This window comes from Macaca nemestrina, chromosome 2, assembly GCF_043159975.1.
Source record: "Macaca nemestrina isolate mMacNem1 chromosome 2, mMacNem.hap1, whole genome shotgun sequence".
Lineage (NCBI taxonomy): Eukaryota > Metazoa > Chordata > Mammalia > Primates > Cercopithecidae > Macaca > Macaca nemestrina.
The window spans coordinates 46,184,956-46,198,508 of record NC_092126.1 but is presented as its reverse complement, the minus strand read 5'-3'; the positions used below and the strand labels follow the sequence as shown (position 1 = coordinate 46,198,508).

General features: G+C 38.6%; 1 protein-coding gene across 1 annotated transcript in view; it reads left to right on the top strand.

The window, feature by feature from the left end:
• Window positions 1–13,553, top strand: part of LOC105470011 (solute carrier family 9 member A9) — a 593,531-nt gene that overhangs the window by 200,341 nt on the left and 379,637 nt on the right. Inside the window, exon 6 of the mRNA XM_011721703.2 lies at window positions 7,780–7,885. Coding sequence (XP_011720005.2) covers window positions 7,780–7,885 — 106 coding nt within the window. The remainder of the gene's footprint in view (window positions 1–7,779; window positions 7,886–13,553) is intronic.

Below are 13,553 nucleotides of genomic sequence, written 5' to 3'. Positions count from 1 at the left end.
AGTCTGTTCTCACACTGCTGATAAAGACATACCCAAGACCAGCTAATTTATAAAGGAAAGAGGTTTAATTGACTCACAGCTCCACATGGCTGGGGAGCCCTCAAAATCATGGTGGAAGGCAAATGAGGAGCAAAGTTACGTCTTGGCAGGCAAGAGAGAGCTTGTGTACCAGAAATTCCCTTTATGAATCCCTCAGAGCTTGTGAGACTCATTCACTATCACAAGAACAGCACAGGAAAGACCTGCTCCTCGTGATTCAATTATCTCCCACCAGGTCCCTCCCATTACATGTGGGAATTATGGGAGCTACAATTCGAGATGAGATTTGGGTGGGGATACAGCCAAATCATATCAATAACCTTAAGTACACCTTCAAAGCTCCTTTTGGCATGCAAGGCAACATATTCATATGCTCTGAGGATGAGTGCATTCTTCAGCTTACCACATAGGGTGATGACAGGGGTAGATTTATGATATAACCAATCTCTTTCTGTCTTTTTTCTTCCCTGTATCTCACCCAGGCCCAATGTTGACTCTTTTCAATATTACTCTTGTTTACCCTTGGCAACTTTCTAATCTATTTAGGGAACTGGCATGGTCATCTTCCACTTTGAAACAGTTCTGTAATGTCCCTCCGGGTCCTGATCCACTGGTTGGGAAGTGATGGTACAAGAAATCTGCTTCTTTCATATCTTTTTGTAGCAAGAGAAAAAACTTGTTTGGGAAGCCCTCTTATTTTGTGGGTACCATGATCATGACTAACACAGTTGTCTTTTGAACATGTCTCTTTCCTCACAGTTCTTACATGTCATGGCTCACAGTGATATTTTTACCTCCAAGTGTTGATTTTTCTTTTTTTTCCTTTTTTTTTTTTTTTTTTTTGGTGACCCATCCTAACTATGGCTGCTGTATTCTTATTCCATAGAGCTTTATTCTTATTCCATAGAGCTTTATTTAATGTTTTTTCATGATTTGTAGATAAACCCTTGCCCACCGTTTTCATTTTTAGAAAGGAAAAATGCTGAAGTGATAATCCTAGTTGGAAAATGCTTGTATGAAGGGATGAGTCATCATCACTCAGATACTGGGCATGTTGCACAGATTCCCTGTTAAACTTCACCATGGCTCATTAAACCCCATTGGTGAGAAAATTGAATCTTTGTTAAATGTTTATGTTCTTTGCTAATGTTAAATTTAGAATATCTCTGATGTAGGTACCCTTGGGGAAGATTTTAAAACACTAGGTAAAGTGCCCGCAGATTTCAGTCCATAAGTTCCCAGATATAAGACCTGGAAAACATTCCCACCTGGATTGATCTTCCAGTTTCTCCCTTTCCAGTCTTAATATATCCTACTTTTCTTAATGCCAAACCACATGACCTTCTGGTTACCTTTTTCTACTCTCAGTGACTGCTAGGGATTATACTTCTGGTTTTTCATCAACAAAAGGAAATTGGTTATTCTCAAACACCACTCAGCCATGTTTGAAGTCAAGGGATAGAGGTGGGATTGTCAATATTTTTATTACGCACCCATAATAAATCTCTGCCCACAAAGCATTTACATTTCAAAAAAAAAAGGCTTAAACAAATATAAATATCAGCAACAGAAATATGATTCTAGAAATGTGATAGTGGAGTTAATGTAAAAAGAATAATTTTCCTCATTTAAAAGTTATTAGAAATCTCCTACATGTATACCAAAAGAATCAGCTGGTTATTGCATGGCAAAAGATACTAAGATCTCAGGAGCCCTTCTCAACAAGGGAATTAAGCTCTACCGAAGATGATTTGAGGGAATATTTTCTCGTTTCTCTCAAGGATGTGCTTAGCTAGTATCATTCTCAACAGAGAGGAAACAAGTTAATTCATTACATATAACAAATGGCTTAGAGCAGTGGTTCTCAAGATTTTGGGTATCAACACCTCTTGCAATTAGGAAAGACCCCCAGTAGTTTTTGCTTATGTGAGATATAGCTATCAATATTTACCATACTAGAGACCAAGCGCAGTGGCTCATGCTGTAATCCCAGCACTTTGTGAGGCCAAGGTGGGAAGATCCCTTGAGGTCAAGAGTTCAAGACCAGTCTGGCCAAGATGGTGAAACTCCGTCTCTACTAAAAATTCAAAAATTATCTAGGCATGGTGGCAGGCACCTGTAGTCCCAGCTACTCAAGAGGCTGAGGCTGGAGAATCACTTGAACCCGGGAGGCAGAGGTTGCAGTGAGTTGAGATTGCGCCACTACACTCCAGCCTGGGCAACTGAGCGAGACTCAGTCTCAAAAAATAAAATGAATAAATAAAAAATATTTACCATATTAGAAATTAAAACAAATTCTAAAACATGTTTTTATTAATGTATTTAAAATAACAATTGTAAAACATTTGCATGTTAATATAAATAACATATTTTCACCAAAAGTTTATTTTCCAAAACAAAAAAAATTAGAAGAGTGGCATTGTTTCACATTTCTACAAAGCTCTTTAACATATAGTGCAATGGAAGACAGCTGGATTCTCATATCTTGCTTCTGCATTCAATCTGTTGCATCATGTAGCCTCTGGAAAATTAAAAAATGCAAGTAACGTATTCATGTTATTATGAAAATAGTTTTGACCTTGAGGATCTTCCTAGATAGGTCTCAGGAACCTCCGGGGTCCCTGGGCCACACTTTGAAGCCATTGCTCTTGGGCGTAAGAGCTTGTTTTCCCCAAGGAACCCTATTTGAGGAAGGCTACAAATGTGTGCATGCATATCATATATTCTCCATTATGACCTCAGTACCAAAATGATATAGCATATTGATGTTTAAAATAAAATTGCAAAGTTTTAGGGCTAAATTCTTCATGATGTTTTGTGTAACTTAAAATTTAGAATGACCTCAATAAATTGAACGACTAGTCATTAGCTTTGTAATCTGGTATTGTTTCTCCGACTCAGAAGGGTTAGTCTTTTCACTTGTATTCTAGGATTACGATTGGCAAAACTTGACTGGCAAAATCAATCCAGGCATCAATTTTGCTGCTGAATCTTTGCTGAGAATTTAATAGTTCTCAAAATAATTCCCCTATTTCAGCCTGCACCCAGATACCACAACTTTTTTGAAAGCCTCTCCTTCAGATCTCACTGTATACAATATTTCGGGAAAGTAGGAAAAGTTACAGGAGAATTTCCTCCTCCATGCTCCTTCTTAGTAAAAGAAAATACATTTTCACAATAATCATTTTTTGGAAATGGAAAAATGCTACCTCGTTTATGAGAATACCAAGGTTCTACACCTGTCAGGCCTGATACCGATTCAGCTGCAAAAGCTTCAGATGTTTTTGATTCTCTATGTGTCATGGACAAGTGTCATACATACTGATTTGCACAGAAAACCATAGAGAGCAATCTCCAAGGGAGAGCCAGCATTCTGACAAGGCTGAATGACAACTTAGGAGGACAGGGGTAGGAACTATTCCATGTTATTGTTCTTCGACCCAGGCAGATCTTGTGCTAGGTTGCTGAGAGCTGCCACATTAAAGTATCATTTGAAATTTAAATTCCTTATAAAACACTTAGAAAATAGGGGTCACAGAGCTGCTAATGGAGATTCTAGGGAAGGGTCTGTCACTAAATCACCCTAAAGACTTGGAAGTTCTGAAAGGGCATCAAGAAAGTGGTCAGTTGAAAAGACAGCAGTTTAAAAAAATTGTAAAACATCTTAGAGTAAATACATTGAGATACTCATGGAGTCATGTAGTCACTCTCTGTATTTTTATCCCTAGGTGGTGTGGTTATCATCTTTGAGATGAAAAAGGATGAGTTTTGATGCTATAATAGAGTTGTAGTAGGGGAAAAGACCCTTGGTATGATGAAGAAATCAAAATATTGCATCATTTTAGTGCTACAGTTTTCTCTTACAGATTGAAAATTATCCTGTGTTTGACCCTAACAGTGTTTCATGAAACTTGCATTATCTGCCTCCAAGATATTCTGCACATTTTCAACCCTCCTTTAGCGTCTAACTCATGTGTTTCTCTCCTGACTCTCAGCAGATGATCTTACTTTCCTGAAAAGATGTATTCCCCATCTGCCTTTCAGTTTTCTTCTGCCTTCTCCAGACCTTGCTCCAGCAGTTTTCTCATCCTTTTTCTCTGTCTTCAACCTCTCTTTCCTCTGGCTTATTCTTGTCAACCTATAAATTAGATGTCTAGGAGAAAGCCTCACTTAGACCTCATAGGTTATGGATTTTTCTCTCTTCATCCTTTATCAAAAGCTTCTCAGAGTGCAGTCCACACCACTGGCTCCTCACTCGTTCCCCTCAAAGACCTTTACCATTTGATAACTGAAATTATTTTCTCAGCGATCTCCAGGGATTCAGTAGTATTTCTCAGTTATCACATTCCTCTACTATGCTTACCTAGAGGTAGGGGTGTGTGTGTGTGTGTGTGTGTGCACGTGCGCGCGCGTGTGTGTGCATGCATGTTCATCTACTTGAGCATAAGATCATATGTGCTTGTATCTTTTATTATCAATTTGAAAGACAAAGTGAATTTTTCTCTCGCTACAACATCAGGTAGGAAGAGGGTATGTAGAGGGAAGGAACTCCAAGCCACAAGTGAAGCATGAGAATCTGCCACTAAAAGATGAGTGGAACTAAAGTAAGATAAAGACAGAAATGACCAAATTGTCTGATAAAATCAAAAGTTTAAGAAATCGGATTGCATCTTTTCCCCTTCCTATCCACACGATGTCCAGAGTGTTTTCCTCTGTGGTCCCAAGAATTCTCACTTACATGGGCGTTGACTTTTAGTCCTGCCTTGGACCTAGGTTATCCTTACCAACCTAGCAAGGTGTGGGCAGAGCTGCTATGTGCATGTCCACGGCTGTCCCAAAAATTCTCTCCTGGGGAGGTGCTGCAGAGAGTCTTGGACATTGCATGTAAGACTGAGCCCTGCCAGGGAGCTAATTAAATGAGTTTTTTTTTTAAAGCTCCAAGCTCAGCAGCAGAGTGGGTGACTAATTTCCTGACTCACCTATTCGACTCTTTGTGTTCCCAGCCAAATACTCCCTCTCGTAGGACACACTGCCTAGCTTTATTTCAAAACTATTCCATTTCTTCACAGGGTAGACAAGAATGTGCAAAGTAACAGTTTTCTCTTGTGTGTGGGACATCATTTATGAAATGGAGTTCAGTTCTTTGTTCAAAAGGAATTGTGGGAATGTCAGAGCAGTGGTGAACAAAAACTGGATATTCAATTAAAAGCCTTTCCTCTTCAAAGCTCAAAGCTTTCGTTAGACAGATGTAGAGTCTTCCCCACAGGGCAGAGGGGCTCCGTAAGTGGAGAGGTGGGGTAAGGGCCTTACCTTCCTTTTTGTGGGCCTAGGAAACCTTCATGGAAGTGGAGATGGGCTGCAAGTCCTTTTCAGAGCTTGATGATACAAATGAACAGCTACAGAGACTAAAGTTAACAATAGAGAGGCCACGATAGAATGTTCTAGTTTTAAAAAGTTACTTTTATTCCACAAAATCCTAGCCAAAGGAAAATGTTGCTAACCAAATCCCACTGTAACCTTTTTGTTTTGGGTAGATGCAGTGTCTTACCTCTATCCAAAAAGGAGAAAGAGATTACTTAGCAGAAGTGTTTGCTTCCTCCCTCCCACCACCTGCAACATCTAAAGGTTGTGGCAAATGTTAACAGCTTCATGCTAGTAGAAAGCTAGTAAAATCTCTGCCATTTTACCTATCATGATTAATAGGACCTATTCAACTAGAATAATAAAATTGATTCTATGCCTGATAAAATTGGATCTGGCCAATTGTCATGTCAATTCATGGCATTTTCTTTCTTTTTTTTTGGATTTTGCAGTAGCTTCTTTAAAAAAAACTTTTTAATTGACAAAAATTGTATATATTATGGTATACAGCAGAATTTTTTGGAATATGCATATCTTGCAGAATAGCTAAATCAGGCTGATTAACGCATGTATTAGCTTACATGCTTTTGTCATTGTACTGAGAACACTTAAAATCTGCTCTCTTAGCAATTTTCAAGTGTACAATACATTGCTACTAAATATAGTCACATGTTGTACCATAGATCAAAATCCAGAGTCATTCCTTGCTGCCTCTCAAGCACCAACACCCACCAATTTTCCATCTCAAATATCTCTGGGGTGCTGTCACCTCTGCTGTATCTTTCTTGATGGTATCTCTTATTCATTCACTCATTAAAGGTTTACTATGTTGCATCACTGTGCTAAGGGCTTGTGGCACACAGAGAAGATGAAAACCAGTGAGGTACCTTTGTGAAGTACAAAGCACAGTGGTCATTGGTCTATTAGAACCCAAGACAATGAAGATGTAAGAGTTTGGGAGCATGGATCCGGGCCTCTTCCTGTCCTGGTACAACTCACCTCTTACCGGAATTACTGGGAAAGCCTCCAGCCATGTGTCCATTCTGCCCTCTGCCCTTCTGCCTGAGCTTTATTTCCAAGGTTCAGATTGTGTCATTTCTCTTATTAAAACTCTTAATCACTCTCTATGATGAAAGAACAAGTTCCAAACTTCTTAATCCTACCTATAAAACCTTCAAAGTCAACTTGACTTTCTTGCTTTTATTCCCTCGTAGCACTATTTTGTACAACACAGTTACTAACCTCACCATCCATGAAATAGGAAAAAACAGAATTAAAAGTACCCACTCTGCCTTAAACATTTGCCATCAGTATCATTTTCAACCTATCTCTTTCCCCCTTGGCAATTAATTCAATGGATCATTTTCCTAATGATTACTGTTCACACTCTGCTTAACTGTTTTAAATATCAAGATATTGAATAGTTTTGATGAACACAGATAATCAGCATGTGATTATTGACTGCCCTAATGTACTTACAGAGGCTCAATACAAGAACATGGCATATAGTAGCAGGCCATGCAGCAGGCAACCAGAAACAAATCCTCATGTCCTGTTCTTAAGAACACTGAATCCGTCTTTATAGGTGAGCGTGATCTCCGGACAGAATGAGACCCAGGTGGAACCATGCCTCCCTTCACAGTAGTAGGCCATTGCAACAACTTCATTTATTCATTCACTCATTCATTTAGTCATTCATGCATCAAGCAGTTACTGAGTATGGCCTAATACCATGTGTCCAAAGATGAACCCCATTTCCAGGGAGCTCCCAGTCCTTTCTGTGGTAAGTTCAGTGATTTGATCCAAATGCTGGGATCCAGAAAGGAGTGAGTCAGGTCTCTGATGAGGCAGTTGAAGGGTTGGGAGGGGACACTTGAAAGGTTCTTAAAGAATGAAAAAAAAATGAGTCTTCGGTAGCAAGAAGTGTGTGTGTGTGTGTGTGTGTGTGTGTTTAAGGAATAGGAGGATGGTAGCAAGTGGACGAGAAGGGAATTGCTGCCATAGTAGAAGGAATCAAAATGCAAAGGTAGTTAAGAAACTACACAGTGTGTTTGGGAAATTATGGCAATTTCAGTGTGACTTGAGAAAGGCAGCAAAGGGTGGGCAAAGGGGGCAGAGGGAGATGAGGCTAGAGGGTAAGCAAGATGCAGATTATAGGAGACTTGTACTTGGGAGCTCAAATTTTGTCTTTAAGCAGTGGGGAGCCAAGACAAGCCTCTAAGCATCAGATATTTTTTTTGAATAAAGGTCTGGTGTTAGTAAAGTCATTGGATTTGAGAAGATAAGCATTTAATTAATGTTTTTGAGCAGCGACCATAGCCAAGGAAAACTCCATGCCTGCATCTCAGCTAACCTGCATGTTTGTGTGTGTCTTCCTAGTGACAGTGCTGGCCATTTTCCATGAACTGCACGTCGATCTTGACCTGTACACACTCTTGTTTGGAGAGAGTGTGTTGAATGATGCAGTGGCCATAGTCCTTACATAGTAAGTACCAGAACTTGGCCTATGTTTCTTTAACCATGTGAAATGTACTTTCACTTGTATCTTTTCTCTTATGTCATAGAGTTACAGGCAGTCTCTGGCTTTTTTCAAGGAATTGTTATCACAGAAAATCTCCATAATGGGCACAATTCATTAGGCATCTAATTTCTAATACTATTAATGGGTTTTATGTTTCCAGCTTATTACAAGATACTACCTAGAGGGTAACTTATTTTACTCAATGCATATATTTAGCTGATTCACTTAAGGTTCCTAAAATGCACATAAATGAGCTTTTTTCATTTCAAATCAATATCATTTAATTTTTTGCCTTATATAAGTCACTTTCCAGATAATAGACTAATAGAAACCCTTGTACTGATGGGCAGATTGGCAGATTGGAGCCAGAACGTAAGGATCAGAATACTCTTTATTTCTCAATGCAAAGGTAATGCTGTATAGGATTGCATACATCTTTTAAAAATCACATGACGGATGAAACTGATGGAGCTTCAGCTCAGCACCAATGCAATTTCCCTTTGTGCTGGAAGGATTTTAGGGTGGGGGGATGAGAGCCAGTGCTCTTTCCTTACCTCCTCTTTAGACACTTACCATTTATCTTTAATAAATGCCACTTCAGTGGCTTTCACTATGCCAGAGGTCTCTTCCTGGTTTTAGATTAAGACCAACATTTTGGGCAACTGTCAGATATCCCAAAAGAAAGTCGATATCTGATAATTAAATGTGACAAAAAGATTCTATTCTGGATGTTAATTACTTCGAATGCAGTTGAAAATGTATTGTGAAGTAACAAAAGATTGTTAAAAGTCGGATCTCACAGAGGGGAGTAGGAAATGACAGAGCAGTACTACTCTTTTTTTCTTTCTTTCTTTTTGCCAGTTGACATTTCTTAAGGCTGCTGCCCCAAAGTTGTCAGTGAATTCAACAACTTTCAAGTGTGTCTCCAAATATACTTACATTTCACCTGGCCACGGAGAAGTGTCTTTCCTGCTTTAAATGAAAATATCAGCGAGTGCAAATTAAGAGCAAAAGCCATGGGCAGATTCACAAATGCTAAAGGATGCTTTTAAAGAAACACCAAGAACAATTAATTAGGACATCAGAAATCCCTGTCCAAGAAATACTAGCATTAAAAGAACATTTGGAGTAAAACTCTTTAAAGATCTGCTGAGTTTCTCATTTTTACTTCCTGAGCTGCCAAGTCAGAAAAGGCCAAGTAAAGCAAAACCACTAAAGTGCAAATGAGCTTGGGAAAGAATCATGCTGACACAACCAGGGAAGGTTTGGCCTTTCTGGTTTCAGGACTACCATTCACAGTAGTTTTCCATTAAAAATGCAGACGCTAAGGATAAATGTTGATGCTGTTGAGCACCAACATGGGAGCATTTGAAATAGTCCATGTAGTATCTCCTCAGGTCAATACATGGTTGGTATTGCAGGTGCCTCTCCTACCTCTCTACCCATGTCTTCATAATGTTTAATTAAAGAAGATGTGTTTCACACCGTGGCAAGGGCTCTTCCTTTCTAGGAATGAGACGTTGCCATTCTAGCTGAAATCTTGTACTCCTCAGCTTCGGCAATTCTGGTATCGTACAGTGATCCCAGTGAGCTCCAATGTAAAATAAAGGGTAATCCTAAGTAAAATCATTTCACTTCCAAAGCTTACATATTCGAATACCAGCTCTTTCTTTCCATGAGCTCTACTGAGTGGTCTATAGCACTGCCATATCCTGGCCCAGGCTGTCTACCAGTGCTGTCTGCTGCTCACCATGTCCTCCTTTTTGCACATTTCCATGTGCCATTCTCTTCACTTATTCTCACTTGCTCATTTGCTTCTTAAACTTAATTTATAGCACACATACTATTCTCTTTGTACATCTATTTACACAGGTATATTTCCTCTCCTTGCAATGCCTCTCCACACACTCTCTGCCAACCATTTTCTGGTTCCCTTAGGAAAGCCATATTTACATATCATTTAAAGGTCTTCTATGACTTTCAGTCTAAAAGTTCAAACATTGTCTCTCCATTTTTCTTTCTCTTCACACCAGACCCTGTATAGCACCCTGACACAACTCTCTGGGTGGTATCTCGCTGCCTTTGGACAAAGCTCACTCCTCTTGGGTTCACCAATTCAGCTTCTGGTTCTGCCTAATCAAGTCTTTCAACTGTTCCCTCAGTCTCCTTCTTTGGGAACCTCCAGCCTGGGCTGAGCTTCTGCTTCACCCCTGCACAGCTCTGGATTTACATATATATTTGCCTTTCTAGATAGTAACTTTTTGAAAGCAGACTCTATGTACTTGAAGTGTGTCTTAGAACAAATGGAAACCTCTTTTGTGTTTTCCCTTTCTTCTTCCATCTTTGTGTGGTTTTGAAGTTTAAGAACAGTAATAGAGTTATTCTTGTGTCATGGGAAAAAAAGTTTTCCATTTCAATGTGAAACCTAATTATTGATGACTATAACCCTTGACCAAGCCCCAAGAGCCCCTCTGAAATAGCCATATACTTTTATTTACCTTCCCATCTGCCAGCAAACCTCCTTGCTTAAGAACCATCTTTTTTAGTTTTAGTATTTTTACACTTTTAATAGTATTGTGGCAATACTATGCTCTAGTATTTAGGCACATTTTAGATTAAAGCAGCTTTTCTTTACTAATCTAAGAAGCATAGGATTAATTTTAATACTGTTTCTTGGGTTAACTGTGCTCTGAATTTCAGATACCTAACATAATTAAATTTGATGGCCACAACTCTTGTACGTAGCAGCAGCTGGTGGGTGCTATATCATGCTCCTGTGATTTAAAATGATCCAGAATTGTTTGTGCTAAAATGCAAATAACTTTATTTAACATAAAAGTTTTGAAATTAGCTTGTCCCTAACTCATACTATTATTTCAAACATAAAGGGAATGTCATGCTCAAACATGTATGCATACTGCCTCACAAATGAATTCCACATGATACATTTGCATTTCTAAATGTTATTTAATAGGCTATGAAGGAAGGCAAAAGATATATGGAAGAGATCTCAAAGGGTGTGTGTTTTTGAATCCTGAACAAAAACCTTAATTTCAGAGGCAGCATGATAGAGTAGAAAGAAGCCTAGGTTAAAAGTCATAGGATTTGGTGTCAAAATGGCCACTAATTAACTGTGCAATTACTACAGTTGACAGGAAACCAACCCAAACTGAGGTAAACAAAAAAGGAATCTGTATTAGCTGATGTAACTGAACACCAGTAATAGAAATGGCTCAGTCAAGGATCCAATGAAATGAGCAGGAATCTTTCTTCGCTCAACTTCATGGTTAGCGCCCTCTTCTGGTTACAAGATGGCTGCCAGCATTTCCCAGGGCTGTCTCTTCAGGAGATTTGACCAAGAATTTTTGTTCTACCATTCCCAGACTAAATTTTAGTACCTTTCATAGATTCTGATGCAGTTTATCTTGGAATAATCACTATGGCCAGTAAAGGTACAGCATTTATTGGCTTGGGTCTAAGTCAGCTGCTCCATGAGTTCAAGGGTATATAATCAGCTTCGTTGGAAGCACATGAGCTGAGACTGGAGAAAGGTGGAATTATTGCTCAGGTAATACTGCCATGATAAAGGAAAACTGGATGCTGGATAGTAACACAACAAAACAAAACCTAGATCGGGGTCCTCAACCCCCAGGCCGTGGACCAGCACTGGTCTGTGGCCTATTAGGAATTGGGCCACACAGCGAGAGGTGAGCAGTGGGCCAGTGAGCAGTACTGCCTGAGCTCCGCCTCTGTCAGATCAAGGGCGGCATTAGATTCTCCTAGGAGCGCAAACCCTATTGTGAACTGCGCATGTGAGGGATCTAGGTTGCACACTCCCTATGAGCATCTAATGCCTGAGAATGCCTTGCATCCTGAAGCCATCCCCTCCCCCAATCCATGGAAAAATTGTCTTCCACGAAACAGTTCCCTGGTGCCAAAAAGTCTGGGGACTGCTGACCTAGATGACCACTACCGTGATTTTGTATGGCCATAAACTCCCTATGCTAATTTATTGATCTAGAAAATGCGAGAATAGTTGTTCCATATACATTACGGAATTATTCTGAGTAACAAAGTAATTACGGTTGTAAAGGCCCTGTAATCTACATAGCCTATGCTATATAAATATAAATATAATTCCTACCCTTATTTGTATCAATATCTTTCATTCTACTTACAGAGATCTCTCTGGTTTTATTAAAATGACTAAAGATAAATCTGCTTCTAGTGAAGCATTTCTTCATAAATACGGCATTTTATGATCCAGGAAACTTAGAGAATAACCATTTTTACATGTGATTTCCTCTATTAGGAATGAATCACTTAGTTAAGACATACTGTCTAAAGTTGATAAATCAAGAAATAGAGGTTGAAGTATTAATATGTTACTTAAAGTTATAAAGGTGCTCACAACCAAAACTGATATTTCTTGTGGAAGTTAAGCAGAAAAAAAGGAGAAAGAAAGGAAGGGAGAAGCTAACTAAAATTCTGCATCTGGCATACTAGGAAATGAACAGATGCTATGTGGAGTTGCTAAGTCAAGAAATGAAAATGTATGCATATTGTTAAGAGTCATAGAATAACAATCAGAAAAAATAAACCCATAAATGGTTAAAATCAGATACCTTTGCTGTTTAGGATCACGATATAGGCAAAGTATGAAAAATAAGTTAACTCTTTATTTTATACTCTTCTATGCTGTCTGAATGTTTTTAATGTGTTTGCATTATATTTACTTATATATTCTTCTGGTGATCAAGCTATCAAATGCAGAAACTATAAAATAAAAGCCCATCTGTTTGATGGCAATAGAGTCAAGCAATCCTAGCAGGCAAAAATCACTACAAAAAAATTAAATGACGAATAATAAACCAAGGGAAGCATTTTCAATACATGTTGATCAGTTAATAGTCTTTGTAACATACATGATGAATTGTTAATCTCATCACTATACCTAATTCATTATTTACATTACCTTGGGCAAGTTACTCAATCCCCCTGTGCCTTGGCAGCCTCATTTGTAAAATAAAGACAGTAATAGCATTTACCTCACAGGATGGGATTAAACATAAAACACCTAAATCAGGGCCTAGTGCGTCATGCTCAATACACATTAAATGTTAGCTGTTGCTGTTACTCCTATCATCAAAGACCAATAATAAAAGGTAAGCATAATAGAAAAATGGACAAATGATATAAATAGTGAATAAACAAAAGAAGAAAGATAAATGGGCAATAGCTGTACTAAATAAGATCAGCTTCACTAATAATGAAATAAAACAAATTAAACCAACAATCGAGTACTATTTTTACCTGGCAAATATTTGAATCTTCAGGACTCAAAAAAGAATAATCATACTTGGAGTAAGTCAGAGTTTGGGAATTGAGAACCCTCCTATATGACTGGTGAAAAAGGAAAGTGATAAAACTTTTACAAAGGCAATTTTACTGAGTCATTAGAATTTGTGAATCATTTGATCCAGCAATTTTGTTTCTAGATATTTGTTCTAAGAAGTAATTACGGGCATGTGCAACAGTCTGTCCATGGAGATGAGTTGAGCAATGAGTCTCTCCATTGATTTGCGCAAGAAGTTGTGCACAGTGGTTACTAGTTGGTTGAGTGAATTATAAT